Source organism: Aotus nancymaae, unplaced genomic scaffold, assembly GCF_030222135.1.
Source record: "Aotus nancymaae isolate 86718 unplaced genomic scaffold, 86718_ANA_hifiasm-v0.15.2.pri h1tg000002l, whole genome shotgun sequence".
Taxonomy (NCBI): Eukaryota; Metazoa; Chordata; class Mammalia; order Primates; family Aotidae; genus Aotus; species Aotus nancymaae.
This window is the reverse complement of record NW_026988413.1, coordinates 60,986,511-61,013,246: the sequence shown is the minus strand read 5'-3', so window position 1 is coordinate 61,013,246 and position 26,736 is coordinate 60,986,511. Positions and strand designations below refer to the sequence as shown.

General features: G+C 35.4%; 1 protein-coding gene across 7 annotated transcripts in view; it reads left to right on the top strand.

Moving 5' to 3' along the window:
• PCLO (piccolo presynaptic cytomatrix protein) overlaps positions 1–12,103 on the top strand; it is a 421,390-nt gene extending 409,287 nt beyond the window's left edge. For all 7 annotated transcript variants that reach the window (XM_064375087.1, XM_064375077.1, XM_064375065.1 and 4 more), the window contains 3 exons: positions 4,553–4,687; positions 5,274–5,419; positions 7,366–12,103. In XM_064375087.1, coding sequence (XP_064231157.1) covers positions 4,553–4,687; positions 5,274–5,419; positions 7,366–7,506 — 422 coding nt within the window. In that variant the 3' untranslated portion in view covers positions 7,507–12,103. The remainder of the gene's footprint in view (positions 1–4,552; positions 4,688–5,273; positions 5,420–7,365) is intronic.
• Positions 12,104–26,736: the final 14,633 nt, after the last annotated feature.

Here is a 26,736-nt window from a genome sequence, read left to right as displayed (position 1 = left end):
AAGGCAGATCCTAAGATCTGTCTCATTTTCTCATTTTTATTTTAGAGATCTTTATTTTCCTGTAAAGGTCCTTTTAAAAGAGAGAGATTTTGATTGGCTTAATGATTATTTAAAATAGTTAAGTAACCAGAACTGAATTCACCCTTGCAAATTCAAAGTAACATATAAGGTGAGATTTATAGTTTCCCATCTGTCAAGAATGTATAAACAAAATGAGAACCAATTAGTATTAGGGTATATTCATGGCACCAGACGTTTCATACCAAATCACTGAGAGGAGAGTAGTGTTGCAGTTAAGAGATCACATGTCATTTCTAAATTGTAGTGTTAAGAGGTCACATGACATTCACTAAATTCAGTATTAGATTTTTATTTTGTTGATGGGTTTTTTTCAAAGTACCAGAATTTTGATTTGATTTATTAGTTTAATCTACTTTTTTTCTGTTCTCTATTAATTTTAGTGGGTGTCTTTATTATTTCCTTCCTTGTACTTTTGTTTTACTTTGTTGTTCCTTTCTAGACTTTGGGTTGGAATTTAAACCAATTGTATTTTTTAATGATAGCAGATAGAAGAATATGTGTATTTTCTAATCATTACTTGAAATGATATAGGAGTTTAAAGCTATTGATTTTCATCTGATCATTGCTTTAACTCTTATACATTCTGATATATAGTGTTTTATTGTCATTATTTTTCAGAACTTCTTTATTTTTTCATAGTATTTTTCCATTCAGCCAAAAGTTGGTTAGTTGAAAGCCACTATGATCGCTTCATTTTATAGAACTCACTAATGTCTTCTTTGTAACTCAATATATGATCAATTTTTGAATATGTTTCATAGATGATTGAGAAAAAGGTATATTCGTTATTATCAGAGTATAGTGTTTGACGTATATATCTGTGAGATATACTTTATCAATTATAGTGTCTCAACATTTTGTCTAGTTTTTAGTTCACTTGCCTTGTCTTATATTATTATCATCTTTACTCCTCCTTAAATCCTCTACATCCTTACATCTTACTTTGTAGTTTCAACTTTACATCAGTGGTACATGGATATTGATAATTGCTGTGTCTTCATTATGATTTATGGATTTCTAGTGTCATACAGTGTCTTTCTTCGTCTTGTTTGCTACATTTTGGCCTGAATTCTATTTTATCTGATAATGAGATCTCAACCTCTGCACTCTTATGGATTCTGTATGCCTGACATACTTGCCAATCTCTGTATTTTTCACAATTTGGAACAAAACTAGATTTTAGTTGTGTTTCTTGTACATAGTATAGAACTAGGCTTTGCTTTATGAGCCAATCTGAAAAAAAATTAAAATGTGCTAGCTAAAATCTACTCATGTTTATTGATATAATAGATATGCTTGATCTCAACTCTGCATTTTATAATTATTATGTATATTATGTCATATTATGATATTTCTCCACTTGGTCTCTGAGTTTTTAAATTTTCTTTTGGAATTAAGAAAGCTTTGTATAATTGTTCTAAAGATTTTATTCTTATTTATAGTTTTTATAATGCCCTAGTTCCTGTTCCTTTTACATGACCATTTACTACCTGGTTTGTTAGTTTTAAGTGGTATCATTTGTTATCTATTACCTATATAAAAATCAATAATCTCATTCTGCTTTCTCTTTCTCTCTTTCTTCTTCATTCATTAATTTTTAGTTTCATACTTTATACTTTTTCAGAAATGTAACATTTCCATGCTATTCTTCCACCAATGTACTGCTCAACCTTAGTTCTACAATTAGTTATATTGAATAATGAGCATCAATCCTTTTGCTGAAGTTTCTCTAGCTGTCTCTTTGATTTGATGAAATGTATCTTATATATTTCTCAGCAAGTCAATTTTTGTAAAGTATTCTCTAGTTCTTTCATGCATCAAATTATAGACTTGATACTTGAAAGACAGTTTAGCTGGATATAAAATCTTTGACTTAGAGTTTCTTGAAAGTTAACATCTCTCTACTATGGACTAACTACCTCTAATCATTGGCTCACAAATTATAATTTAACTTTATCTAAAAGATTTGTGTTTTAATTTATAAAACATATAGAAGATAATTTTGCCAATTTTTGGACCACAGTAATAGTTTTTTGACAAAGGAAGAGAGCAAGGAGAGAGATATTAATAGATAATTTTCCATGTCAGGATATATCTGGACTAACAAAATTTAAGTTAATTTAATCAAACAGTTGCTTGATCCAGAAAAGAATACATCTATCAATTATATCCCAAAAATGTGACAAAATTAAATCAAAATGATCAAATAACTGTGGCCTAATATTTTGACAACTTTACTCATAGTGTTTTGTTATTTCATTTTCTTTCAAAAATTCCTCAACTATATAACAGTGGTTCTCAAAATGTGGTTCACAGACCTCCATGGTTCCCCAAGACTGTTCCTGAAAACTATATAACAGTGGTTCTCAAAATGTGGTTCACAGACCTCCATGGTTCCCCAAGACTGTTCCTAAAAACTATATAACAGTGGTTCTCAAAATGTGGTTCACAGACCTCCATGGTTCCCCAAGACTGTTCCTAAAAACTATATAACAGTGGTTCTCAAAATGTGGTTCACAGACCTCCATGGTTCCCCAAGACTGTTCCTAAAAACTATATAACAGTGGTTCTCAAAATATGGTTCACAGACCTCCATGGTTCCCCAAGACTGTTCCTAAGTCCATAAAGTTAAATTTATTTTCAAAATACACTGAAATTATTTACCTTTTTCACTGGGTTGGCATTTATATTGGCAGTGCGAAGTAACAGTAGATAAAAGTGCTAGGAACTTATTTTCAATCAAGGCAGAGGCAAGAAACTATGCTAGTAGACACTTTTCTTATTTACCAACATGTGCTTACTAAGAAAAAAAAATGCCAGTTTCACTTAAGGGTATCCTCGATGAATCAGTTCAGTGCATGCCTTTGTAATATTTGTGTGATTAAACAGGAAATATTCTTAAAGCACTTCTGCCACATACCAAAATATAATGGTTGACTTAAGGAGTCTGAGGCTGCAGTGAGCCATGATTGGGCTACTATACTTCATCCTGAGTGACGGAGTGAGACCTTTTCTCTAAAAGGAAAGAGAGAGGTGAGGTGTAGTGTGGCTCATGCCTGTAATCTCAGCACTTTGAAAGGACAAGGCAGGAGGATTGCTTAAGGCCAGAAGATTGAGAACAGCCTAGGCAACACAGTAAGACTCCATCTCTACAGAAGGAAGGAAGGAGAAAGAAGAGAAAGAAAGAAAGGAGAGAGAGAAAGAAAGAGAGTGCAGCTGTCCTCTATTAAGCCATGCACTAATGAAATTTAAAAATATATAAAACAGTACATCTATTTTTTTTGTTTTGGAAAGCACAGTTATGTTCATTAAAACATTTTCATTAAAGCAGTTACTGTCATTGAATTTAATTAACAAATACTTTTAAATATCTACTTTTGAGTTTTAATTTAAAATCTGAAATTTTGTATTTCTAATACTGGTAGTTATCCACATAAACAAAGATTCTTTGAAGACCCTCAATTTTATTGAGGGTAAAGAATCCTGAGATCAAATTATTTGAGAATAAATTATCTATGCCATGTTTAAAGGCCTTCAATGGATTCCTATAATTTTAAAGGGAAAAACCAAATTGTTAACATGGCTTCAATTTACAATATGTTACAACCACAAGGGCATTTATTTTTCATGTCATGTTTGCTTTTGAGAACTCACTGTTCCTTCTCTCTGGAATGTCCTTCCTCATCTGTCTCACCTAATTAACTCTCATCCTTCTGTTTTCAGCTTAAGTAACACCTCCCTAGGCAGGCATCTGCCTATCTGTTTTAGCCTCCATTGAAACCATGCTTCTGTATTTCAAATCTTTTTCTCTTTTTATAATTATATATTTATTGATGAATACATGTGATCAATGTTTTTCTTCCCAATAGATGAAAAAACATGAAACCAATAAGCATGCATGTTTTGGCTTATCATTATATTCACTCTTCCTAGCAGAGGGCTTAGCACAGAGTAGAGTGGGAAATAAAATATTTGTTAGAGAATGAGTAAGTGGATTAGTACATGAATTGATATAGAGTCATATCTATTGATAGAGACATATCTATATTAATTGATACATTCATATCTATTACTGCTTTTGCCCTAAAAATCTATAGTTGAATAACATTTAGCTACATGCATTTCTCCATACCTCCCTTGTTACTAAGCTATCATTACATTTAACATGCTTTGGTGTAAGCATCTCTGTATTTATTAGTCTACCCATAAGATTGTTCACTCTTTATGGGCATTAACAGCTTGGACTATATTTTATTCATCTGTGAGTAAATGAATCTGTGATAAATTTTGTGTATTTTATTCATTTGTGAATGAATACAACAGATGAATAAAATATGGTCATAAGATATTTAGCACTTAGGATATCATAAGATATTTAGCACTTGATAAACAGTAAATGAATGAATTATTGAACTAAACATTTCATATATGGCATTACATGCTTCTTTATATTTTTATTAAATTCTCTCAGCTAAAACTCAGGTAATGGGAGAAATCAAGATTGCATTGAAGAAGGAAATGAAGACAGATGGTGAACAACTAATAGTTGAAATTCTCCAATGCAGAAATATTACATACAAATTTAAGTCTCCTGATCATCTACCAGGTATCTAATCTTATTATACTCATCAATATAAATATAACTAGAATTTATTAGGGATGTGTTTTAAATGTTCCAGGAAATGTTAACTAAAATTTGAACTGTACACCAAACATGTCAGAAAAAAAGAACTGATTAACATATGCAACAAGTTGTTTTCTTTCAGCTTTTAGCTAGATATTTTAACACACAAATTACAGTGTTATATTTATTAGACAACAGGAAAACAAATTTAAATTGTTAACAAAATAGATAGATCAACTAGTGTGGTAGCTCCTGCCTACAGTCCCCACTGTGTAGAAGTCTGAAGCAGAAAGATCACCTGAGCCCAGGAGTTTGAGGTTGAGTTATCTGGCTACTGCATCCCAGTCTGGTGACAGAGTAAGACCCTGTCTCAAAAAAAAAAAAAAAGAAAGAAAGAAAAAGAAAATAGACATATCTTGTAATCATTTTATGTTGTCTGAAACAAATTGTATACAAATCTGTTGGCTTTGTGTAAAATGTAGAAAGAACTTTGAGTATACAGTTAAAATTCCTTCAATAGAAATTTATATGATTGATGGAATTTAATGGGCTGAATTTTTATTTTCAGATTTATACGTGAAAATATATGTGATGAATATTTCTACCCAAAAAAAGGTGATCAAGAAAAAAACAAGAGTATGCAGACATGATCGAGAGCCTTCATTCAATGAAACTTTTCGATTCAGTCTAAGTCCTGCAGGACATTCTCTTCAGGTAACTCTGTATTATGTAGTTAATATTTAACTACATAATAAAAAACCTCATTCATATTGTATTTATTTTTATTCAATTATTCAATATTTACATACTGATCATACGCTATATGAAATTTGATAAGTTAATTAATTTTTAGCAGTATTTCCCCAAAGTCTTTTAGAATTCCATATCCCACTCACCCCATCCCATCAGCTGCTATGGCTTCTCTACTCTGTCTGCAGAGTTTATTTTACATAGATTTCTCTTACGCCCATGTTCACTGCCACTAAACCTCTTTGGGCCCGCCTCTTTGTTATTCAAACCATTTCATCTGTTTACCTGGCTAACTTGTTATTTATGTCTTATCCCTTTAGTTCATGTCATCACAGTACTTGCCAGAGTTATCTTTTAAAACCCTAGTTAGTTTACATTAAAGCTCTTCAATTACTCACCATTATCTTGAATCATTCAGATTCCTCCAAAGTGAGTTTTAATTGTATTGACTTAGTCTCAGCTCCTCTGATACTTTTCCACTCAATAATCCAGTCACAATAGACTCTTTTCAAGTCATGTAAAGCCTCCAATCCTTTGTTCCTATTTTTCTTCCCCTTCAAAGCTCCCTTTTCCAACCCTCTTCATCTATCACAGTACTCCACATCTTTCATCCCCTGACTGATGACCCTGGGTATAATTCATCACACCTTATTCACAAAACATTTTGCTTCTATTATTAGGCTATCACCTCCCAGTTTGTCTTGTGACAACAATTTCTGTACTTACCTGTCACTGCTTCTATGCTATCAGTTTCTCTAGGGCAAGGCCTAATATTCATTGCCTACAGCCTGGCACAATGCTTTGCACATAGTATGTCTTCAGTAGATCGAGAGACAAGGAATGAAAGTAGAAATGGGGGAAAGAGAAAAGAGAAAAAAATATAGGAAGAGACCATGGTACAGGAAATTCAAGGTTTGAATTAGAAACAAAGACAAAAGATATTCCAAAGCAAAAATGTATTGAGAAGATTAACTGATATTAGACTGGAAAGGAATAAAAAAATAAAATGACACTCTGAAGTCTGTGTCAACAAACGTATTATTTCACAGAGATTATGTAGTCAGGGCATTTGGAGTAGAGAAAGATCAAGAGTTTGTCTGAAATGAATTTCATAAGAAGGCAGAGATTCAAGTAAAAATATACAATGTCATTTGAAATCCCCAAACCAGACACTAGAAGAGATATTCATATCTGGAAGTACAAATTTTGAAGTCAGAAACAAAAAAGTTAAGTTGTAGCCAGGAATAAGGGTGAATTGTATAACCGAAGGAGATTCTGAAGAGAAAAAGATAATAAAATTATCAAGGATTAATGCTTAGCTCCACTGAATGCTCTCTACCTTTCCTTCAACTCATTTCTAAAAGGAAAAACAAAATTATCTAGTTTGAGATCCTGTGTGATAAGTTTTGCATATGACTTCAGAAAACAGTTTGGAAGTACATAGTATAGTAAAATCACCAGAAAATTTAACACTAAATAAAAATAATGCTCTGTGAACTTCTATTTATTTATTCAGAATTCAGTTAATCTTGTATTTGATTTAGCTTTTTGTAAACCAGTAAAAAATTATTTGGCAAAGTTATTTTGTGAAACTCTCCATCAGTTTTAAGCATAAACTTAGTTAGACTTAGCAGGTTACACATTTTACCTAATATTCTCACATTCTTCAGAATGTGTCTTTTCCTTTGCAGAATAATACAAATGTTCATGTGAATTAATTTATATTACATGCAAATCTTTTGAGAATATCTTGACTATTAGTTTTCCTACAAGTATTCCTGTTACTTCTACTCACCATCACCCTCTTTTGTGCTATTTCTTTGATGATTATATGTCCTTTAAAAAGGTTGAAAACTATACACACATATGTGTATAAATTAAATATATTTAATTTTGACTATTTTTTCTAGATTTTACTTTTCTCCAATGGAGGAAAGTTTATGAAAAAGACCTTGATTGGTGAAGCCTGTATCTGGCTTGACAAAGTGGATCTCAGAAAAAGAATAGTCAACTGGCACAAACTTTTGGTCAGTCCTACTCAAACACATTGAAGAAACATGTCTTCTCAGGGTATAGAAACTGCTCTAAATAGCCTCACATCAAGACTATAGTTGGATACAATTGTACTAAGCCAAGTTTTGAGAGGCAACATAAGAGTGGGACCAACTGGCAAAGTCATGATTAAAACCTTGTACATTTATTGTTGTGGACCATACAAAGACATTCAGTTGAAAAAGTTCACATATTGGAAACAAAAAGGAATGGAGTTCTGAGACCTTGGATTTCCCATAGCTGTGAAAAGAAACTGTGAAAGAAATTTTGATTACTTAAGGCAGAAATCTTTGAGCAGAGTTGAGCTATAGCTTAAGACAGAGGCTCAAAGATTAATGTGGTTTCCAGTACAGCACAAAGGTAATTCTTTATGCAAAGAAGTCTTGGTTGAAAGGAAAGAACTGATATAACAAATCTGTTTTCAAAACTTCAAAAATCTTCCTTCATCATCTTCTATTGAGACAACTGGCTGCTTTCAGATTCTGACATAAGATACACCTACAAAATGTGTTCAGGACCGGAAGTGAGGTGGCTGTGTTCTTAGGGAAAATGGAATAGGAGATGTAGAAATTGTGGCTTTTAGGCCACATTTTTCCGGTTTTCTCTGTATAAATGTTACAAGGGTATACAACACTGACTTTGAATCCATGTGGTAAAAACACATTTGTTTCAGTATAATTTGAAATAATGTAGAGTGAAGATAATACTAGGTAGAAATAAAATTGAATTTATTTGGAAATAAAACTATGACTGGCTAATGAAGAAGAATGTTGCCCCATACAATATTGGAATTTGATTGAAACCATCAAAATCTTCATAATTTGCCATTAACCCAAGACATCTTCAATCTATGTACCAAAGGACCTGAAGTAAACTGATATGTTCTAGGAAGCATGATAATGTATTCTTTGTGAAACTGCAAATAAATGTATTATCCTGCACATTTCTTTTCTCTTGAGATACATTGACAGAGAAAGAAAATTCTTTCTCTGGCAAACCAACCATATTAATCTTGTGACATTGATTAATTAAATGGGTATCATTTCCTCATTTCCTAATATTTTATCCTTTTTTTCTTAATGAGTTAATTCATTTACTGACTGTATCATGAAAACCTGACACCAAACTCCAGTTCTCTCTAGTGCTCTATTTTCCTACTTTATTGACAATATCACAGTGATCGAGTTCATCAATGTTGAGAAAATATGTGATAAGTCAACATTTACCTGAGGTTAAAATATACTTTGAACTATTTTAATAATAATGAATAAAACAACTAATGTCCAAGTCTTAAAATGAAGCACCCTCTTCTCTATCAGCACTATTCATCAAGAAAGTAATGTGAAGTTGTGGAAAACACACTCAGCAGGGAGTAAAAGCCTGGCTTCTGGTCTTAGTTCTGCCACTGACTGTGTCACCTTGCACATGTCACTTAAACTCGCTTTACCCCAGTTTTCTCATCTGTAGGATAAAAATAATTATATATTCTTAACCTTCCAAATGAGATGTTGGGATGATAAATCAATGATCTATGAAAGATGAAAGCACATTTCCAAATATAGTTTTATACACAGAAGTAAGGAATAATTATTACATAGCTTTTTAATTCTCAAATTTTATATGTGAAAAATATCATCTAAACCAATGACAAGGATTGACATGGACAAAAACAGTAAATTAGCAACAAAGCTTATTTTTTATTTAAAATACAAACTTTAACCTGAAAAAAGGTGAAGAATTACGTGAAAATGATTTGCAAATTTTGTTATCCTAAATTAAATGAATAATATCGGTCTCACCCTATTCTTATATTCTACCCGAAATAAATCAAATTGCTTCTCAGAGCATTCTGAGCTTAAAACCTGTTGCTTTATTCAAGGGCGAAGTGTTAACGGGATTAGAGAAAACCATCTCTAGATATTGGTTGGATATTGAATTTTCTCATTTTAAAGAAAAATGCTTTAAATTTGAGAGGAATGTAAAGCAATAAAAATAAGAGAATTTCTAATATATCCCAGGCCACATATATATGTCACATATAGATATGTAACTTCATATATATATATGACTTCAGAATACAAATTCACTCTTCCCCAAACTGAGAAAGATAACCATAACTTTTCTTTCCTCTGTTTTTTAATCCCCCTCCACTGAAAATGCAATGTCATTTACCATTGACATTGCTCTAAAATGAGCATGGGAGAGAGGAATCATGAAAGATATTATATTGCTAAGATTTTATTTTTAGAGATTACTAGATCTGCCGATGGTTGCCATGGATATTTCCAGCAGAAGCTAGCACTTGAAGAAGCCTATAATCATCACTCATAATTGGGGAAGAAAAGGTCCAAGAAGATCTCCTTCTGACATAACAAGGTTCTGATATTTGCCCTTAAAAGAAAACCCTGACTCATCTCTGATCCTCTTTTGTAGCCACTCATATCCAGAGGTGTGCATGAGAGTTTGTATGACCAGTTAGCTTTCTTCATTCCAGTTGCAATTGTTTTTAGAATAATATAAATGGAGGGATCACCAAAACAAAGATTATCTCTTTGGTAGCTATTTAACCTGAAAGAGTAGGAGTCTCTCCATTATAGAAGCCCCTCCGTTCCAAGGAACTAGTGATGGGGCTAGGTCAATCAGCAGAGTTGACAACAGGGCTTCTTTTTGTGCACCAGCATTCCCCTTCAGAGAGCATAAGATCCTGCCAGTGTGCCAAGTTTGCAGCTGACCAAACTTCTAGATTGTACTGGAATTATTCTATGCAACACTGATTCTTATATGAATGCATTTCTTGTGAATGATGTTGACTTCCCTTCTTAAAACAAAACAGTTTCTTTTTTATTGCAAATAGGGCTCTTGGTGTTTTTTACTTTTTTGTACATATCACAGTACATGGTTTTCCATTCTTTCATTTATTTCATTTTATTGGAATTGACTTTTTTTTATTCTAATACTGACAGAGTTTGTAATCTCTATAGAATACGCGATTAGTCCGATTATAACATTTTTACCTTGAAGAGCATCTCAGTTTTTTCCACAGTTTCATTGAGTCATCAGAGACTAATGTTGCTTTTTAATTTAAAATTTGGTCCTAAAGAAACTTTCAGCTGTGGAAACAAAAGCACAGAGTGAATTTTTACAAAAGACGGGGAATATAGAATAGTCATCACAGACACAAATAACCCTAGTAGCAAGAAGTTGGTGTTTTCCCTGTTTTTACTTAAGATTAAGGAGATTTTTGGTGACTATGAACTTTTTATTTATATTTCAGTTTAAAAGAACAATACCAAGACTAAGGGGCATCAATTGTCTTTACTCCTTAATATTGCCCATATTTTAATAAATTACACTAATTAAATGCATATTTTCATCATACCAGTGGAATTAATTTTGTGGATCACACACATTTAAATAGTCATATCGTGGGAATATTATAGCTGGTAACCAGCTGATATTGATTCTTATTATAGGAACGACTGTAATGATAGTGGTGGTAGCAGTAGTGATATTAGTGGTGGTGGTGATGTGAAGTAAAATAAAATTATATTATATTGTGCCCAATTTATTAGAAATTATTTGATCAATGCTTCATTTCCTTAAAATATCATAAAGATGTTTATAGTATTTTTTTACTTTATTATTTAAATCATAACTAACAATATTTTTAAAAACTTATTTTCATTGCTACAATGTCAAATATTCCAAAATCAGCCAACTACAGCTATATATGTGTTTATAACTATATGTGTGACAGAAGTGATCTTCCTTCCCTCTTTTTGAGCTTGAAATGAAAGTGAAAGAAAACTCAATGAATAATTATGAGCTATTTATTGAATAATCACTTGCCTTGGGTGTAATACAATAATGAATGAGTGAAACAAATATTCTCATTAAATATGACACAATGATGTTTTCTGTGTGTTTCATGTTCTATTATTAAAGGTATCCATAAAACCAAAATCATTTAATCGAATTCTTTATCTGATAGGTAGATTGAGATCATTTTCTTAATTCATCACCTTGTACATAAGTATACATTTGGTAAAGTAGACAAAGTTGAATTATTAATTTCATTTGGCATTCAGCATGTGAATATGATTATTGTTTGATCGTGTCTGTATATTTGTTCAGTGATGTGCTCAGGTGCTCCCACTACTGATTAATGTGTGTGCTAATAACCTAACAACACATATGAGGTTTAAGAAAAAATTTTCTTGTCTGAAAAACTAAAAACCTTAATAAAACTGATTTTGAAATAAAAACTAAAGTACTTGAAGATATGTCTTGTTTCTGACTATATGTTGCATGCCATGTTGGTGATTTGCTAATGTGTTCTTTTTTGTTTTACCCAAATCCCTTTGGAAAATCTAATGAACAAGTGCAAATTCTTGGACTAAGGATTGTAGAAATTGACCTGAAAATACATGAGAATTGTATTTAAAAAATGCTTGTAAATCTGTCTTGAGTTTTACTCTATGTAAAAATACGTCTTGGTTTTGTGATTGTATACAAGATGTATCTTGATAACTTATGTAAATTGTGCCGTATAAAGGCTGTTGCCTCAGCCTTACTAATAAATATTGAAAATATCAATTTTGATTTCTTCTATTTATCAACTTGATAAATTAATACTTAATATAAAATAAAACTTTTCAGAACATCTTCTCTGAAAATTGTATCATAAATATATTCACTCATCCAGGTTTAAAATTGTATTTTAAATGTAGCAGAGATACAAAAAACAGAATTAAACAAATGAATAGCTTCATAAAGGACTGTATGTCAGACATTCTTATAACCACCAACCAGGTCAAAAAATTGAACTTTGCCAGCTATCTCATAAGTCTTCCATATAACTCATCTCTATCACAATGCTCCCACTCTTAATGTAAACTATCCTGATTTAATGATAATCATTTATTGATTTATTACTCACACTGCCCACAAAACATTAGTGTAGATGTCCTGTTCTATTTTTCATATTTTTCCAAGCTTCTTTTAATGTGCATGTCCTCCTCCCCCTCACTTCTTTTTCAGTGAATCTCCTTTAAAAACAAACAAACAAAAAAACAAACAAAAAAAAAAACCTTGGTCTTTGTACTTGTAGGATTCCTCAAAAACTGGGTTTTGCTCACTGCCTGCTATAGTGTAGTTAACACGTTTCTCTGCCTTTGTGTTACTTGTACATTGGTATTTTTCTCTATATGCTTGATCCAATTCATGTTCAATCTCTTTGTCACAAGTTGATCTTGTATTCTTGGACTGGGAGGCACATAATGTCTGGTGGTCTCTTACTTTGTCCTGTTTGTGGTCACTGATGCTCAATCCCTAGAATAGATTTATTAATTAATTAAATGCTTCAAAATGATACTACGTTACAATCATTATTTCTCCTTGAAATAGTTAGAAAAAGATAAACTTCTTTTTAATCAATATTTGGCAACCCCGTGGTATAGTCTGTACAAGAAAGCTAGGATAAAGGCAGAGAAAACTGAACGATTTCCCTTTATCTGTTTACCATATTTCAAAATAATGGATGGTTCCCTACCATCCTCCAAAAATAACCAATTCCTTTTTGTTTTTATTTTTAGTGTCATTATAAAACCAAAGATTGAAACATATTTAATATGTTTTAATTCTTTGAAGCTATTATTTATATTAATGCTCGGATTTATCTTTTTTGGCCAGTTGGAGCATGTCTGAGTGAGCTTCCATGTTTACTATATTCTTTGATACTCTCTTGCTGTATCAAGTAAGTTATCTATCATTCTTTAACCTTAAAACAGTGTAAAAAACTAGTTGATTTAAATTTTTATTTTTTGATCTATTCATCTCTCTACAATAATTAATTTAGGAATGTATTGACACTGATCAAATTTTATCTAATATACTTCTGATAAACTTTTAAGGGCATTGTTAAGTGAAGTATATCTTGGAGTGTTTTTTTTAAGATGATGCCAGATCTCAAGAGTTACAAATAGATGAATGATTAATGAGTTTGACTTTTTGACTATTTATTTTCTAGGTATTAAAAGCTGAAAATGCCTCAAGCCTACAGTCTAAAGAGCTTGAAGATTGAGACAAAATAGTTATCTATTAAAGATAGTGATAAAATTATAATTGCAAAAATGTTGAAATCTTTCCTTCCTGTATACCTAACAATTCCAAACAAACTTCAGTTTTTAATTTTGATATTTTTACTTTTCATATTATTTTTTATTTTATTTATGAAATGAGAAATGAGTTTCATGGATTTTTTTATGAGAAAATAACCTTCCAAAATTTAATTGTAAGATTAATACAATGAACAAATCCATGCCAATTAAAAGAGAAAACCAAGTTACCCTAATTAGATATGAGAAATTTTCACAAATGTCAAGATATCTACAAAAAAATGAACAAAATCAGTCCAGCAATGAATAAAAATAACAATCTGTAATCCCAGCACTTTGGGAGGCCGAGGCGGGTGGATCACGAGGTCAAGAGATCGAGACCATCCTGGTCAACATTGTGAAACCTCGTCTCTACTAATACAAAAAAATTAGCTGGGCATGGTGGCGCGTGCCTGTAATCCCAGCTACTCAGGAGGCTGAGGCAGGAGAATTGCCTGAACCCAGGAGGCGGAGGTTGCGGTGAGCCGAGATCGCGCCATTGCACTCCAGCCTGGGTAACAAGAGCAAGACTCCGTCTCAAAAAAAAAAAAAAAAAAAAAAAAAAAAAAAAAATCATGATCAAGTTAAATTATACTATTTAAATAAGAATATTTTAATATTGGGAAATGAATTAATGAAGTCTACCACATTAATATACTAAAGTATAAGAATCATAAGATACTGAGATATATTTGATGAAATTCAAAATTTATTCATAATAAAAACTTTATAGCACACTTGGAATGGAATAGTATTCTTTAAATCTAATTAATTTTATCTATGTAAAACACTTGTTGTTAATGGCTTTTATTTTGAGACCAGAAATAAAACAAGTATGCCATCATTTCTATTTAATATTGTATCATTTCTATTTAATATTGTATTAAAGATCTCTGTCATGTGTCAAGGCAAGAAAAAAACACAAATAAATGAGCAAGAAGTAGAAAGAAAAGAAAGTTATAATTATTGTAGATTATATGTATTTATGCATAGAAAATCCAAACACTCAACAATTTTCTTTAGAATATACAAGAGGATTTGTCAATTCTACGAGATATAAATGAAATTTTTAGAACATCATTTTTATAAGCATCAAATGTATCAGATGCTTAGGAATAAGTTAACAAAGAAGTTCAAGACCTCTACAAAGAATATTGTTAAGATAATACATAAATAAGACCTAAATACCATGTTCATTGCTTGAAAAAACTGAATACTATAGTGATACTCAACTCTTCCCAAATCACAAATGCAGATTGTCAATGCAACCACATTTTAAAATATATGTGGAATTTCACAAGAAGATTACAAATTTACGTAGATGCCCAAAATGCCAAGAAAGTCAAAGCATACTTGAAGAGAAAGAACAAGATTGAAAACTATTTTCTAGTAATTATCAAGACTCATAAAAGGACACAAGTTACACTCTAGACAGTCCTAAAAAAATTTTTTTTAAGTACCGAAGTTAAAAGAGCATACTACCGACACAGGATAGGTAAACTGAACAACAGAACACAATAGTGAGACCAGCAAACTAACATACAGAGAAAGTAAAATAGATTTGCAAAAAATCATGAACTTTTAATAAATGATGTGGGTCAATTAACTACTTGAAAAAAATAAAACTGGATCTTATCTCACACAATTAGCAAAAATAAATGCATTTAATTATAAAACTTCATTGTGAAAGTCAAATTTACAAAACATTTAGAGGATAATATAGAAAAAGCTTTATAAACTTGGTTTATAAAAATTCTTAAGACAAAAAATACTAATCAAAAAGCAAATCTGATAAATGCAACTACATAAAAATAAAGACTTCTGTTTCTCATATATTATAAAAAGATTGATAAGAGAAGACACAAAATTCAGAAAGATTTTTGATATCTAAAACAATTTTAAAAGGACTACTATCAAGAATACATAAATAAATCAGAGGACAAAGAAATTTAAATGGTTAATAAACATGCGTGGATGCCCAACCTCATTAGTTTCAGGTTAATTCTAGTTTAAACTACAATGAGACATCATATGCACATTACATAGGTAAAAAATATATTCCAGGAAGTCAAATGTTGGCAATATATTAATAATTCTCATGTAAATATAAACTGATATAAGCATAAATTGGTACAACCAGCAAAAGACTAGGAGATGGGGCACTATTTTCCTTGATGACTGCATTTTAAAGGGACAGCTCCATCGTCCTTGAGAAAGATCATCTTGGTCTGTAAAACTGACTTGAGGCAGCGTTTGCGTCTGCAAGCCTGTCTATTCTTTCTCCAAAAGCATTCCTGAGATGAGCTGTTGCTGAACTTAGGGATGCTGCTGCCGTCACCAATTGATTCCTGTTGGCTGAAGGACTCCCTGTGACCTTCCATTAAGCATATCATGTAATGGGGCTTCTAGCCCTACATGTGAAACATTCCAGCAGGCCCACATTCCTGAGCCTGTTGCTTCTGCCAGGCAACCCAGGCATATCCACTTTGCTCAGCCAGGGCTATCACTTATTCCTAGTTTCTAAGATCCACTCCTAGCAGAAAGTTTGTTCTGTATTCTGGGGTCCTTACCGGGGTGTAAAATCAAATGTCTCAAAAAAGTGCTGCCAAGTCCACTGTTCTTATTCAGTCTTTCACTCTGGCCTCCTTGATCAAGCACCCTCAAACCTAACCCCAGGGGTAATCCCGTGGCTACTGTTTGTCCATTGTAGCATATTCTTGAAGCTCCTTCAGTTTATAAACTCATTTCTCCCTTATCAGCCCAGCATGTCTCCAGTTAGATTGTGCTAGGATTCAGTCATAGTTTCAGCTGTATAATCAGGATAGGCAGGAGGGGCAACTCTTGTGAAGGGCACCTGTGATCTTGCAAAGGTGAGGCTGCCCTGCAGCTATTTCCTTCTGGGTAGCAGTGCTAGCTCTTAATGGGGAGAGACGGCCTTTTGCAAATTCTGAGGGTCAGAGAGGTCTGAAAAGCCACAATTCTCAGGGATATTTCAAAGTAAAAATTGCACTGGAAGGCAAAGAAGACTATTCAAAGCTGCTAAAACAGGAGAGAGGTCGTCTGAGCTCAACTCCATTGAAACAAAGGGAAGGAGGAATTTTCAGAGCTGGGGTAAGCTACTGGAAAAATGCTGGGGACATGGGGTGGGGGTTGAGCAGTTGATGAGTGAACTGTGCTAATCCTGAGTTTGCAAATGTTTTTTCTCAATTATTAGGCCATCCTTGCTTGCTAATTGGTGCCTATAAAAGTTAGACTCCCATTCTCACACAGAAACTGAAATTTAGGTGCACTATCTTTCCTTAAAATTACATGTCAAAAGAATGGCTTCTAAGCACTTGAGAAAGACTTTCCTAGATTATAAAATTAGCAAGAGGCTTTTAAAAGGATTTACATCTCAAAGGTGCAGAGAAAAAATTTACAATTACAGGTTTTCTAAAGTAAATGCTCTATTGAGAGGAGCTCAGGGGTTTAAGGCCATCTCGGTCAGCGTTTACTCAGGTGTTCCAATTTTACCTGGTAGGGTTCCAGGGATCCTAACCACAGCCCTAACCTTACCAGAAACCTGTACTGTCTTTGCTGAACATTCAAATGTCTCTGGAAGTCTGCAATTCTCACTATGAAATCCTGGGTCTGTTTCTCTACAACTATCAGCTCTTCCATTGCAGGAAGAGTAAGGGCTTCTTCTTAAACTACCGTAAAGGGCCTCTGGCTATCACACCTAACTTTACGGATTTGTCAGCTGGCCTCAATTTATCATTATACCTCTCTGAAGCATCAATTCAACTTAGGAGTTCTGCTGTCCTTCAGGCATTGTTCAATCTGTTTTTTTTGTTTTGTTTTGTTTTATTTTGTTTTGTTTTTTGACCATCAGGGTTTATTGTTTCAGTAACAGCGGCCACGCCCTGGAGCGGTGGCCTGTGCAGCCGGAGACCTCGCAGCCCCTTGGGTTGGGGGCGGGGCTCGGCGGGACTTGGGATGGGGGCGGCTCCTGTGTCCAAATAGGGTGGACCCTGGGGCCCGCAGGCGGGAGATGAGTCCTGCGGCCACAGTGGCCCCAGCAGCAGCAGCAGCAGCGGGAGGCTCAGCGGGCGCGCTCGCCGCTCCAGGTGGAAGGTGAGCCAGTACAGGAGCAGAGGCTGTGCCGCCGCCACCGCCATGGTCAGGTACATGCGCCGCTGGTTCCGGGCCTCATGCACCGGGACCCCCTCAGCCGCTGCCTTTGCCAGGATCTTCAGCCGCAGGGTCCGGATCTGTGTCTTTCAAACGCCTTAATCCTCACACCAAGGACATCCCTTTCCCTGGGGACTCTTCCTAAGTAATAAGGGCTGCCACCTTATTCAGAAACTATGTATGCTTCGCACTTCAGATGATGTCTTTCTTTTTTAAGTGTTAAATATTCTTTATTTGATATTACACATACACCACACTAAAATGCCTTTCAATAAATACAAGGAAAGTTTTTTTTTTTTTTTTTTTTCAGACAGAGTCTCGCTCTGTTGCCCAGGCTGGAATGCAATGGCACACGATCTTGGTTCACCGAAACCTCCACCTGCTGGGTTCAAGCGATTCTCCTGCCTCAGCCTGCTGAGTTGCTGGGATTACAGGCGCCTGACAACATGCCAGGCTAATTTTTATATTTTTAGTAGAAATGGGGTTTTACCACATTGGCCAGGCTGGTCTCGAACGCCTGACATCAAGTGATCTACCCACCTCGGCCTCCCAAAGTGCTAGGATTACAGGCATGAGCCACCACGCCTGGCTAAGGAACCATTTTAGATACAGGAAATTCTAATTATGTTGGCATAGTTAAGACCAAAAATATAAAGTAGATTTTGCTACCTTATCTCCAGTATTTGCCTTTAAGAAGCAAATAACACAAAACACAGATGAGTCTTGCTTGGTTCTGAAACAGAGCGGGTATTTCCCCAGTATTTAAATTTAGTCACATAGCCAGTTATATTCATCTAAATATATAACAAATCTTTAATAGGCTTTAAGATGGCATGCACCATCTTTGTGGAAAGTTGAACATCACTAATAAAATCCATTCATGCCTTTAGAAGACGAAAACAGTGATAGCATTTACTGAACATTCAGAAAAACAAACATTTATTTAACCACAAGCCAGTCTTAGTTAAGTCAGGACTGCCCAAGAAAAATATTCTGTCAGTCATTCCTGATCAGAATTCTGATGTATGAGATCTATTACATCGTGGTACACATAAAAAAAGTCTCTAGACATTTTTGCTTTGTAATAAAAAGGCAGTGGCCAATCATTACTCATTAGTAGCTTTTCTGAGATAAGCTATCAAATCTGTCTTTCCTTCTTTATTAATGCCGATGAAGATAATTTTTGATCCAGGGATGTACTTCTTGGGATTCTTCAGTGTATCCTCTCCCCAGGTGATGCCTTTGTTCTTATTGACATCTGTCTAAGAAAATCCAGTGGGCTAACCTGTTGTCCACCCCAAAAGACTATGGATATTTGGCCCAGTCTTGTGTTTGCCTCCCTTTCCATGGTGTGGCACTGAGGACACTTCTTTTTTTTCAATTGCACAAAAATATTGTAATCAGAAAAAACCTGGAAATATGACGAAAATTTCAAATTCAGGAGAAATTGTCAATTAATTTAGAGATTGAGTCAGCATAATAGGGACTCGACTTTGGGGAAAAGAGGAGATAAGAATTAGAGGGGAAAGGACCAGAAGATTAGCTATGGGTTACTATCAGGAAATCTTTTGTTTGGGGAAGAAGTTTAGAGCATGCTTATTATATTGCTGAAAATATACACAGGTAGATATGCAATATATCTGCCAGGCAGAGACCAATGATGCAGTACTAAGAGATACAACCTATCCAATTCCAAGCCATGGAGAGTCTGCATACATGCACACATACGCACATGCAAATACACACAAGTTATGTAGCATTTGAAGATAAAAAAATGACTTTAAAGTCCTTTAAAATAGCATCCAAAACGTGAAATACTTAGGGGTAAATGTAACAAAAGGTGTGAAAGAATTCTATAATGACCACTAAAAGGTTACTGAGAGAAACAAAGCTTAAATAAATGGAAATACATAGAATGCCTGTGGATTGAAAGACAATCTATTATAACGTTGTCAGTTCTCGCCAAATTTAGCTGTAAATGCAATGCAATTTCATTCCAAATCACAGCAGGTTATTAAAAGTAAAAATTGACTACTTGGTTCTCAAATGTATATGGAAATTCAGGGAACATACAATAGTCAAAAAGATGGTGAAAATGGAAAAAAAAAAAGTTGTGCTGCTGAGCAAGCAATGGGCTCGCTGTTTGATGCACGTGGAGGCCAATACAATGGTCCCAGCTTTTGAGAAAAGAAAAGCTTTCTTTCAAGTCAAGTGACAAGGAGAAAGGAAGAAATGCTCAAATCTGTCTCCCTGAGCTGGGGTGGGGGTCGGGTTTTATATGCACAGAGTAACGAGGCTGTGATCTGATTGGACCCTGCAATGAGGGGATACCAGAGGCGTGATCTCACTGGATCCTGCTATGGGGTGATACCAGGACTCAATCTGATTGGATCCTGGATCCTGCCATGAACCATCTGCTTCTTAATTCAGTGCCATTTTTTGGTCTGAGCATTTAGGTTCCACCTGTGGTTGCATGCTTGTTTCATCTGTGCATTCTCTGGTTATGTGACCTTCAACCTCGGGGCCATGGTAACTGAAGAACGACTCACAACTTTGTTACATAAAAGCTGAACCACATTGGTCGGTTGCAGTTGCACTTGTAGAACTTATATTACATAATTTCAAGATTGAATATAAACCTGCAGTAATCAAGACAGTACTGTACTGGGGAAGAATTAAAGCAGATCAAAGTGGAACAAAAGAGGATCCAGAAATATTCGCACACATATATGGCCAAATGATTTTTTTCAATGAATACCTCAAGGCAATTCAACACAAAATTTTCTCTTTCTTTGAGACGGAGTTTCGCTCTTGTTAACCAGGCTGGAGTGCAATGGCGCGATCTCGGCTCACCGCAACCTCCGCCTCCTGGGTTCAAGCAATTCTCCTGCCTCAGCCTCCTGAGTAGCTGGGATTACAGGCACGCGCCACCATGCCCAGCTAATTTTTGTATTTTTAGTAGAGACAAGGTTTCACCATCTTGACCAGGATGGTCTCCATCTCTTGACCTCGTGATCCACCCACCTCAGCCTCCCAAAGTGCTGGGATTACAGGCTTGAGCCACGGCGCCCGGCCTCAACACAAAATTTTCTTTAAAAACATAATGGGGAAATAACTAAACATCTGTATTGGGAGAACAAACCTCCATTCCCATCTCATGTCATACACAAAAATTATTCCAACATGAATTACAGGTCTCATCATAGAAAATCAAACTATAAAGTGTCTACAAGAAAACCTAAGTAAATGTCTTTATGACTTTGGAGGTGAACATAAATTTGTTAGGAAAGCACCAGAAATCACTAGCCATAAAATTATTTGAAAAAATGGTATCTAAAAAGTTATAAACTAGATACCAGGTCAGGCTAGGTAGCTCACACCTGTAATCCCAGCACTTTGGGAGGCTGAAGTGGGTAGATCACTTGAGGTCAGGAATTTGAGACCAGCCTGGCCAACATGGTGAAACCCCGTTTCTACAAAAAATGCAAAAATTAGGCAGGCATGGTGGCACACAACTGTAATCCCAGCTACTCTGGAGGCTGAGGCAGGAAAATTACTTGAACCTGGGAAGTGGAGGCTGCAGTGAGCTGAGATCGTGCCGTTGCACTCTAGACTGGGCAACAGAGTGAGAATCTGTCTCAAAAAAAAAAAAAAAAAAAAAATAGTTTAAAACTTCTGCTTCTCAAAAGACATTAAGACATTATTAAGAAACTTAGTATTTAACCCACAGACTGGGAGCAAATATTCATATTTATCTGACAAAGAAATTGTGTGAAGAAAATCTATTTTCAAAAATTCCTAACAATTCAATAATAAAATAGACAACCTTACTTTAAAATATCTTTTTGTTGATGATGATGGCTATTGATCATGGTTGCTGGAGGTTGGAGTAGCTGTGGCAGTTTCAGAAAATAGGTCAACAGCCAAGTGTGTCACATAGATTGACTCTTCATTTCATGAAAGATTTCTCTATAACCTGCAATGTTATTTAATAGCCGTTTACTCACAATAGAACTTCTTCTCAAAATTTGAGTTAATCTCCTTAAACCCTCCCACTGCTTTATCAACTAAGTTTATGTAATATTCTAAATCCTTTGCTATTATTTTGACTTTTTTTTTTTTTTTTTTTTTTTTTGAGACAGAGTCTCACTCTGACACAGGAGAGCAGTGGCTAGATCTTAGCTCACTGCAATCTCCGCCTCCTGTCTTCAAGCAATTCTTGTGCCTCTGCCTCCTGAGTAACTGGGATTACAGATGCGCCCCACCACACCCAGCTAATTTTTGTATTTTTAGTAGAGACAGGGTTTTACCAGGTTGGCCAGGTGGGTCTTAAAATCCTGGCCTCATGTGATCTGCCTGCCTCAGCCTCCCAAAGTGCTAGAAGTACAAGGCATGAGCCACCATGCCCGGCCTATTTTGACATCTTTGACAGCATCTTTACCAGGAGTAGATTCCATCTCAAAAAGTCACTTCTTTGCTTATCCATAAGAAGCAGTTCCTAATCCATTGAAGATTTATCATGAGATTGCAGCAATTCGGTCACATCTTCAGGCTCCATTTCTTTTCTTTTTTTTTTTTATTGCATTTTAGGTTTTGGGGTACATGTGAAAAACATGCAAGGTTGTTGCATAGGTGCATATGTGGCAGTATGATTTGCTGCCTCCCTCCCCTTCACCTATATCTGGCATTTCTCCCCATGCTATCCCTCCCCAACTCCCCAACCCCCGCTGTCCCCCCTCCCCCCCAACAGACCCCCGTGTATAGTGCTCCCCTCCCTGTGTCCATGTGTCCTCCTTGTTCAACACCCACCTATGAGTGAGAACATGCGGTGTTTGATTTTGTGTTCTTGTGTCAGTTTGCTCAGAATGATGTTTTCCAGGTTCATCCATGTCCCTACAAAGGACGTGAACTCCTCATTTTTAATGGCTGCATAATATTCCATGGTGTATATGTGCCACATTTTTCCTGTCCAGTCTATCATCGATGGGCATTTGGGCTGGTTCCAGGTCTTTGCTATTGTAAACTGTGCTGCAATGAACATTCGTGTGCATGTGTCCTTATAGTAGAACGATTTATAATCCTTTGGATATATGCCCAGTAATGGGATTGCTGGGTCAAATGGAATTTCTATTTCTAGGTCCTTAAGGAATCACCACACTGTCTTCCACAATGGTTGAACTAATTTACACTCCCACCAACAGTGTAAAAGTGTTCCTATTTCTCCACATCCTCTCCAGCATCTGTTTTCTCCAGATTTTTTAATGATCACCATTCTAACTGGCGTGAGATGGTATCTCAATGTAGTTTTGATTTGCATTTCTCTAATGACCAGTGATGATGAGCATTTTTTCATATGTTTGTTGGCCTCATGTATGTCTTCTTTTGTAAAGTATCTGTTCATATCCTTCGCCCATTTTTGAACGGGCTTGTTTGTTTTTTTCTTGTAAATCTTTTTTAGCTCGTTGTAAATTCTGGATATCAGCCCTTTGTCAGACAGGTAGGCTGCAAAAATTTTTTCCCATTCTGTTGGTTGCCGATTCACTCTATTGACTGTTTCTTTTGCCGTGCAGAAGCTGTGGAGTTTGATCAGGTCCCATTTGTCTATTTTGGCTTTTGTTGCCAATGCTTTTGGTGTTTTGGTCATAAAGTCCTTGCCTACGCCTATGTCCTGAATGGTTTTGCCTAGGTTTCCTTCTAGCGTTTTTATGGTGTTATGTCTTATGTTTAAGTCTTTAATCCATCTGGAGTCTATTTTAGTGTAAGGTGTCAGGAAGGGGTCAAGTTTCTGCTTTCTGCATATGGCTAGCCAGTTTTCCCAACACCACTTATTGAACAGGGAATCCTTTCCCCATTGCTTGTTTTTTTCAGGTTTGTCAAAGATCGGGTGGTTGTAGATATGTTGTGTCGCCTCCGACACCTCTGTTCTGTTCCATTGGTCTATATCTCTGTTTTGGTACCAGTACCATGCTGTTTTGATTACTGTAGACTTCTAATTCACATTTTCTTGCTATTTCCACGATATCTGCAGTGACTTCCTCCACTGAAGTCTTGAATCCCTCAAAGTCATTCATGAGGGTTGGAATCAACTTCTTCCAAACTCCTGTTAAGATGGATATTTTAATCTCCTCCCATGAATTATGAATGGTCTTCATGGCATCTAGAGTAGTGAATTCTTTCCAGAAGGTTTTCAACGCACTTAGACTGGGCACACTTCTGAACAAAAATCTTCTTGCCTTTCTCAGCATCACCTGTATTCTTAATTCTCTCTCGTCATTGGTGCTATGAAGATTTCTGTTCAAAAGCAGATATCTAGCTAAGTCCAGTATGATACCTTATTTGCCAACTAGAGAGTGAATGATCCAGTCCCCACAACTCCCTTCTTGTCACCTGTTTTCCCAGACCACCCTCTGTATCATTTTGGGTCCTCTGAGTAGACACCAGAACAGGATCGGATGTGCCAGGGATTTGCTGGTGTATTGCCTTTGAAGGAAGAACCTTCAGACTGAGATGCAAACATGATGGCTGTGAAGGATGAAAAGAAAAGAAAAGACTGGGAAGGAGGGACTCCTTCAGACTGTGAACAGTTCTGAAAAAATATTGGGCACACTAAGAGGGGGCTTCAAGGAAAATTTCTTTATTAGAGGAAGCATCACTTTAGGCAGGCATGGACCTGGCTCTGTGCTGCTGTGCTTGGCCATTGTGTGAGAGCAGCTTATGGGATGTGTGGCCTCAGTGCTCAGGAGAGAAGCAGCTAGAAATTGTTGGTCAACTACTCTCCCACAGAAGGTTTTCATGAAGATCTGAGCAGGGCATTTCCACAGCCACCACAGTACGTCATTTGCAATAATTCATTATAAAATAAGAAAAAGTAGGATAGAGAAATCTAATGGCAATTAAGGCCATAGGGAAAAAATGGAATTAAGTTTGGAATTAGAAATCAGTGCACCTCATATTCTGTTCCATCTTGAAGAGTAAAACCACTATTTTCTTCCTAGTACGTTTTTGTTTTTGCTTTTGCTTTTTTGAAACAAAGTCTTGCTCCATCACCCAGGCTGGAGGGCAGTGGCATGATCTCAGCTCACTGCAACCTCCACCTCCCGGCTTCAAGCAATTCTTCTTCCTCAGCCTCCTGAGTAGCTGGGATTACAGGCGTGCACCACCATACCCAGCTAATTTTTTGTATTTCTAGTAGAGACGAGGGTTCACCATGTTGGCCAGGCTGGTCTCGAACTCCTGACTTTGTGATCCGCCTGCCTCAGCCTCCCAAAGTGCTAGGATTACAGACGTGAGCCACCGCATCTGGCCCTTAGTATGTTTTAAATATAATTTTGGTTTCCTCAAATATTCTATTTCTTATACTGAATATGATATTGTATATGGGAAGTTTGCCCTTTTACAAAATTTATGCAAAGAGAATGCTAAAAATGCCGAGATAATTAGAATAACATTGGCCCAGTGCCTTCATAGTTGGTGAGTAAACAAGAAAAATAGACCTTTTTCACTAAATCATTTTGGATAGCTTGATGTTCTTTTAGAGTGTAAGAAAAAAATGGTTTAGCCTGGTATAAACATGCTTTTGATTTCTGAATTTTAATGTTGGCTTTTAATGATGGTATAGCATGCTCTTAGCAGTGTTTGAAATGCCTCTTTAGAACATACTTCAAAGGAATGCTCAGAGCTGCTGCCTCTACAATTGTTTAGTACTCTCATAAAGTAGAATTTGAAAGTGTGTCTGCTCACAGGGAAGAAAAAAATTCCCAGGACCTAGATACATTGATAGATGTAATTGAGGTTGAAACTATTCTGTTTTCACTGAGGTCTAGGGTCTCAGTTGAAACATGTCTAGCCTATTGAGCATTCTATCGGATATTTTTATGCTCTCCTCTTTTTTTTTCTTTTTTTTTTCTATTTGTTAGTGTTGTCCTTCATCATCATTACTACCATCAATAATAATATCGAAAATCACCATTAAAAGTATCACTTTGCCTTTAATATGTTAAGCATTATCGCTCAATATGAGCTGAATGTTTTTCATTTCCTTCCTATGCGGAGAGTCAGGGCTGAAGGCCAAATATATGTTGGGGTCTTGAGACAGGAGATGGGAGAGAGGAAGAGCTTATGGGAAGTATTTTATTCCAGTCATCATGAAGTTCAGCCTATCTTGGACATGAAGACCCCTGACACCCATGCACAGTAGAATATTTATATGGAAGCTGTTCTGAGATCAGAAGGGGCCAAGCAGTCTTGATGATGGGGGTTGATTCCTAAACGTCTCAATCAGTTTCCCCATAGTCCCTGAATATTTTTGACATCTGGATTTTTTAAGTTCTATCTATCTATCTGTATATATATAATAAGACACTTGCCTAAGGAGCAAAATTCATTATCATTCATTGGTGTTTTATTTACTGACGTTTAGAATTTATTATTAAAAACTCTTATCAAGCCGTAAGTACTTCCTCACTACAATCACTTTTCTTCCCTAAGATAATGCTGTTAACTTGACATTTAAAAAAAAAATGATTTATTTTTTCTTCCCTCAGCTTCTTGACTCAATATCAATAAGGCAACTAATGTTGATAAAAGAAGACATATTCCATGCATTTTACAGAAAAATGCAATTTATTTTTAAAACCCCTTTCCAGTAAATATTTTAAAATATTTTATTCAATAATTAATATCTCTCCAAAAATTCAGCTTACTGCTTCTCATTGTCCTTTCATATCAGCTTGAATTACCGATTACCTGAATATAGCACGCCGCAAAAGGAAAAGGTTGAAATTGGCTGGAAATTCCAGATCCATCTTTGCTTTTTGAGACTATACTGCTAAAGCATTCCCGGCTCCAGTATTTGTGAATCGCGCCCTCTGCTGGAGCCCCATGAATTCCGTCGAATCGAGTTCA